Source organism: Tupaia chinensis, unplaced genomic scaffold (assembly GCF_000334495.1).
Source record: "Tupaia chinensis unplaced genomic scaffold, TupChi_1.0 Scaffold148065_1, whole genome shotgun sequence".
In the NCBI taxonomy this organism is placed as follows: Eukaryota; Metazoa; Chordata; class Mammalia; order Scandentia; family Tupaiidae; genus Tupaia; species Tupaia belangeri.
In genome coordinates this window covers 150,712-156,519 of record NW_006207915.1, presented here as the reverse complement: position 1 = coordinate 156,519, position 5,808 = coordinate 150,712, and the positions used below count along the sequence as shown (strand labels likewise).

Here is a 5,808-nt window from a genome sequence, read left to right as displayed (position 1 = left end):
GGGCGCACGGGCACGTAGTCGGGGTACAGGCCCGTGGGCTACACTGTACCCCACTGAGGTAGGACAGGGGCGCACGGGCACGTAGTCGGGGTACAGGCTCATGGACCACCCCCACCCCCCACTGAGGTAGGACAGGGGCGCACGGGCACGTAGTCGGGGTACAGGCCCATGGGCTATACTGTACCCCACTGAGGTAGGACAGGGGCGCACAGGCACATAGTCGGGGTACAGGCCCAGGGACCACCCCACCCCCCACTGAGGTAGGACAGGGGCACACGGGCACGTAGTCGGGTACGGGCCCACGGGACGGAGCCAGCTTTTCCTAAGCGTCACTCATGGCTCTCACTAGAAACCCCCTGCCAGCCCTCATGCCCGCTCACGCAGCCTGCTCACAGCGGAGCTGCTCAGTCTGCTCAGACACAGCTGGGCCCAGCATGCCGACAGCCCTGCTACATTCGAACAAACACTAGTCTCTCTTGGTCTGGAGAGAAAGAGAACGAGGGCCCTGAGCCATAATTCACCGTGAGCTATTGTTTGAGAGGCAGGCCATGACGTGCAGGCTTGCACCCCGAGAGGGGTCTGGATGATCCCCGTTTTAGAAGCACAAAGCAAAACTACGCCAAGACTTGGGGGAGATGTGACAGAAACGAGGCACGCTATGGGCCCAGGCCTCAGGCCAAGACCTGCTGAGTCTCGTGGTCCGAGAGCCCACCCCTGAGTAGAGGGAGTGAAGCACCTGACACGCGCCCCGCGGAGAAACACATGCACGAGCCCCTCCTGCTGGGGTAGAAGCCCTCACCCGGCTCTTGGCAACCCACTCCTGGGACCCGCCCTGCTTGCGAGCTCCGCCCCTCCTCCCCGTCCCAGGAACCCCGTGTGCTCCCCCGCCCCGTGTCCACGTCTGTGACTCTTGATGAGAGTGAGACGAGGACCTGGTCAGCTCGTGGCTCCGGCCTCAGCATAGCTCTGGGCCTGGCCCTCAACTGGCCGTGCCACCGTGGCCTGAGGCTCTGGCTGCCTCCCCTGCCCATCTCCCCTCCCCCCTGCACCGGGATCCCCCACCCAGCTCATCTGCCCTCGCGTGTGCTTCTCGGGGATGTGGACCGACGCGTGCGTGGAGCCTGGGGGCTACCTGTGAGCGTTGCGGGGGTCTGTGAACCTCAGGTAGTACCACGCGGAGTCCACGAAGGTGTCCATCGTGTCCGTCTCCCGCCGGGCGGCCCCCTGGCACCTAAGAGGTAAGGGGAGGTCACTGTCTGGGTTTTGAAAATGCGAGAGCCGTTTTCCACGAGCTTTTGAGAAAGCCGCGGCGGTGAACATGAACCACGCCACCTCACGAAGAGCCAGTGCTGAGGAAGAAACACGGGTAAAGAAATTCCAGAGGGAACTTTGAGTCTCCAACAGTGAAAAGCCCCGCTCTCCACTCCCCGCAACGTCAGCTGCTAGAGAATGTAAGCAGGGACGGGACGGGCTTCCGCGTGTCCCCCGCGCACGGGCTCCAGCCGGGTCGGAAAGGGCACGGTGCACGTTCGCGCAGTAAACAGAAGCTGCACCACAACCGCTCCGACCTCTGGGGCTGCGCCGATCGCCTTCGGCCAGTGCCTGCCCATGCGCCCAGGGACTGCGACGCACCGGGGAGAGGCTGAGACCAGACGTAGCCCAAGGAGCCGGCCACGGCCAGGCCCGTTTCTCCCACCTGCTGCCTCGGGCACGGGCACAGAGACCATCGCCTGGAGCCCCGGAGACCCACCGTGGGGGACCAGCTCACGGCCCCTCGTGAGTCAACCGTGGGCGTGTCTTCCCGAGTGTGATGGGTGACATCCAGGTGGGAGCCTGAGGCCAGCCCTGTGGGAGTCACCCTTCCCCTGCTGCCCCAGAGGCGGGGACCGCACCTTCGCCCCAGCTGCTGCTCCGGGAGGGGAGCAGAGCCCTGGCACTGCAGACGGTGGCGTGCGACCCGCGGGGCATGAGGCATGGGAAAGGACAAGGCATACCTGCCCCAGGGGTGGGGGTGTCAGGGAGACCAGGTCCCGCGGAGCCCGATGGCTGTGCTCGGTCTCTGAGACCCCAGAGCTGTATGCCTGGGACTGAGGGCCCCCAGCTCCTAAGGCAGTCCTGGGAACTAGAGAGGGTCCCGTGGGCGAGGCCAGCACAGGAAGGGCGCGGCCACCTTGAAGACACCCAGGCCCGAGTCGAATCGCAGAGGACCGGCCCTTCAGCTGGTGCCGAGCCAGCTGTCACCGGGGGCCTGGCCATTGCTGCAACGCGGGCTCTCCCTCCCGAGGTGGGAAGCCGACACAGAGCCTCTTCACGTGCTGCCTTGGGGGTTCTCAAGAACTCGGATGTCCCAAGAGGAGCTGGCAAGTCTCCTGCCACTTTGGTGCAAGAGCGGGGTCTGCTTTTACCCAGGACTAAAGGAGGGCGGCTGCCTCTGTGTGCTGCAGTGGGAGGCGGCTCACACAGCAAGGGAGGGCCTGCTCCCTACCCTGGCAGCGATTAAATGCGCCCAGGCCCCCTGCATTCCAGCCAGCCTCCCACACACGGGGGTGTTCCCAACGTAGGAGACTGTCAGAGGGAGCCCGCAGGGAAGGGAGGTCCCCAAGGCAGGAGGCTGTCAGAGAAGAGCCCTCAGGGAACCCTGCTTCCCCCTCCCAGGCTGCAGCAGGAAGCCTGCGGGCTCTTCCTGCTTGGAGAGCAGGCAAACAGAACCAGATACTATCTTGGGAGATAATTAGAAGATAAAGGTTACTTTTCTTCCTCCTGTGTGTGGGTGCGAATGAGGAAGACGATGCAGGGACAGGATGCACCCGGAGGGCCCCGGCTGGCCCTTGGCAGGCCCCATCCCTCCTACAGTTTCACGGGGTGGGAAGACAGCCTGGGAGTCAAATGGCGGACACTGCACACCGGACCGGCTCCAGGAGAGTGGGAGAGAGGGAGAGAGACGGCGGGCGCGTGAGCACCAGAGAGCGGGGCGGCCCCGAGTCATGTCCTATATGGTACCGTCTCCCTCGGCCCCCCCGGCCCGAGGACCATGAGCCGGGTCCTCCTCGCGCCCCCACTTCACAGGTGAGCAGCGGGGTCAGAGAAGCCTGCACGAGGCCTCGGCGCCCCACGGCGCTGCGACCGCCCACTGAGCACGTGCAGCCTCGCTCGGCCAGGCCGGCTCAGGCCTTCCCAGCCCGACGCCCAGCAGAGCCAGCACCAAGCCCGCCACTGCCCCCAGGACGCCTACAGCTGGAGCAGGGAAGCTTCCCCCGAGCGAGGCTGTGGCCACAGCTGCCCTGCCACTGCTTCTCCACAGAGTGGGTGTGCCCGGAGTACGGACAGGGACAGACGGTCTCTACGAAGCTGTGGCTACAAGCAGTAGCTTTGCCACCAGTGGGAGCAGATGTTTCTGAACCAGGGCATGGACACTGTGCTTCCAGCAGCTGGGGCACCCACCGCAGGGCTGAGCTGGGGTTCCAGACCCCTCTCCTAAAGGTCTCAGAAGGCCTGTGCACTCTCCAGCCCGGCGGAGTCAGGGGAGAAGGCAGCGGCGTAGCCCCTCGGGAGAGGCGTCCCCGGCCTGTCAGTCCCGGGCACGGGTGAGGGACAGCTGCAGGCACGCGGCTCCTTACCTGGGGCAGGAGCAGTGCACCCACTCCGAGGCCGTGGCCAGCGGGGAGCCACCTCTGCCGGTGAAGGCCGTGATGCTGGGCAAGGTGACAGGCAGGTCCTCCAGGGGCACGGGCACGGGGCCGCAGGCGGGGCAGTGGACGACGGGGATCGGCGTGCCCCAGTACCGCTGCCGCGAGATCAGCCAGTCTCTCAGCTTGCTACTGGTCACGTGCCCCCCCACGCGCTTCTCCCGGGCTTTCTGAGTCAGGGCTGCAAACGCGTCCTGCCGGGCCATGCCTGTGAACTGAGGGTCCCGGACAGGGCTCAACCCCCGTGGTTCAGTAAGTCACCACCCAAGCCACGAGCCCGTCCCTCTGGGTTCCACGGGGCCCTCTCCAGGGAGGTTTAGATGAGCAGAGGCTGGGCTCAAACCTGCCACACGTACTAGCCGTGTCTCATGCCTACGAGAGCTGACCCTGAGCAAGTGACGACTCAGCTCTCCGCGTGTTTCTCTAAGTGAGTTACCCCACAGGGACAGTCAGCAAGCTAGAGGAACGAGGCCACTTCTCCAGGTGGAAGAGCCCAACTCGGTCCCCTCCGTCAAGGGACCAGAGAGTCCTTGGAAAAGAGCATTTGTCTCAAACAGAAGCTGCCCCAGATAAAGCCTACCCTGAGACAGTACTATTCTAGGGTCGGATTGGATCTGGACTCGATAAACTTCTAGATCTTGAAGACAATTTTTTTTTTGAGAGAGATTTTTGGCATCGGGTGTGTACTCGCCAGAGAGCGAGAGAGATAGAAAGTAAGAAATCACCCCCCAGAGGGGATGGCCACGCCACAATCCCTTCTCCTTCATTCTCCTCTTGGGATCTTGGGCATGTATGCACACGCGCCCGGAGTGAGTTCCAAGCCACGGGGTCCGGGACTTGAACTGCAGTGGACATGGGAACCCAGAGCCACGGGCACTGCGCCACCTGCTGGCCCTGAAGAATACGTCCCATCAACGCCCACCAAGGCTGAGGCCCAGACCCGGCACCCACCTCGGCAGAGCTGCTCAGCCTCTCGGTGCCGTCGGGTAGCGTTTCGATGACGTCAGCATAGGCCAGGCCCAGGGTTTGGGCCAGGAGGGCGTCCTCGGAGCTGGTGCTGGGGATCCCTGTGGAGGGGAGGAGACACGGGCTGGCCCTCTGCTCGTGCACGGAGCACAGAGTTGGTAGCACTGTCAGCTTCAGCTCCGTTTTTAGGTTTTTGCCATAAGGCCGCAGGAGGGACAGAGAGAGGGAAAGTGAGAAATCACCCCTGGAGGGACGGCCACACCACAGTCCCTTCTCTTCCACTCTCCTCTTGGGATTTTGGGCATGCATATATACATGCCCGACACGATTTTCAAGCCACAGGGTCCGGGACTTGAACTGCCGTTGGCACGTGGAAATCCAGCGATTTAACCACTGGGCCACCTGCTGGAGCCCGGTTTTAGTTTCTTAAAAGAGACTATCCCTTTCAGTTACAGAAGTTACAAAACCACAGTGGGGGAGAGTGGAACACGGCTGTGGCGTAACCCACCCCGACACCCTGACTCGGCGGCCCACCCACGCACTCCAGGGACGGCACTGGGTATAAATCGCTCAGTGGGCCCGGGGCCGGCTGCGTGGGCCTCAGCCCTTCCGAGAGCAGCGTTCACAGCGGATGGTCTACAGGGGAGGCCTTCTCAACCTGGGACTGGGCAGCGTCCCCAGCCCCTGCCTGTGGCACTCCCTCAGTGACCCACAGACCATCTCCAGAACTGCCCACGGCCTCCTGGTGGCAAAGTCTCCCCTAGTTGAGAGCCCCTGCCTCCAGGTCACCTTTCTGAACGGCTGGGCCAGAGGGACACCACACGTCAGGGGGAAGGCTAGGGGAGGCATGAGACGCTTAGGCCGGGTCGTGCAGGCCCTCCCCGGGACGCGCCCTGTGGGGGGCGGGCATCTGAGCACACGCCCCAGTCCTCCCGGTGTGCAGGCAGCTCAGCTGCGGGATGGAGCGTTCCGCGGGGTTCCGGCCGAGGCCAGCAGCCGAGAATCTGAAGGAGCATCAGCGCTGGGCCAGTGTGGATGTGCAGACGGAGGGCATCGGGAGGTGAGGACGGAGGGCATCGGGAGGTGAGGACGGAGGGCATCGGGAGGTGAGGACAGAGAGCAGCGTGGGTACTGCAGACGGGGCCAGGGCAGCACT

General features: G+C 63.9%; 1 protein-coding gene across 3 annotated transcripts in view; it reads right to left on the bottom strand.

The window, feature by feature from the left end:
* The window catches only part of LARS2 (leucyl-tRNA synthetase 2, mitochondrial), a 120,409-nt gene that overhangs the window by 21,370 nt on the left and 93,231 nt on the right, over nt 1-5,808 (bottom strand). For all 3 annotated transcript variants that reach the window (XM_006170123.3, XM_014584873.2, XM_027768938.1), the window contains 3 exons: nt 4,638-4,753; nt 3,618-3,901; nt 1,133-1,231 (listed from right to left, as the gene is read on the bottom strand). In XM_006170123.3, coding sequence (XP_006170185.1) covers nt 1,133-1,231; nt 3,618-3,901; nt 4,638-4,753 — 499 coding nt within the window. The remainder of the gene's footprint in view (nt 1-1,132; nt 1,232-3,617; nt 3,902-4,637; nt 4,754-5,808) is intronic.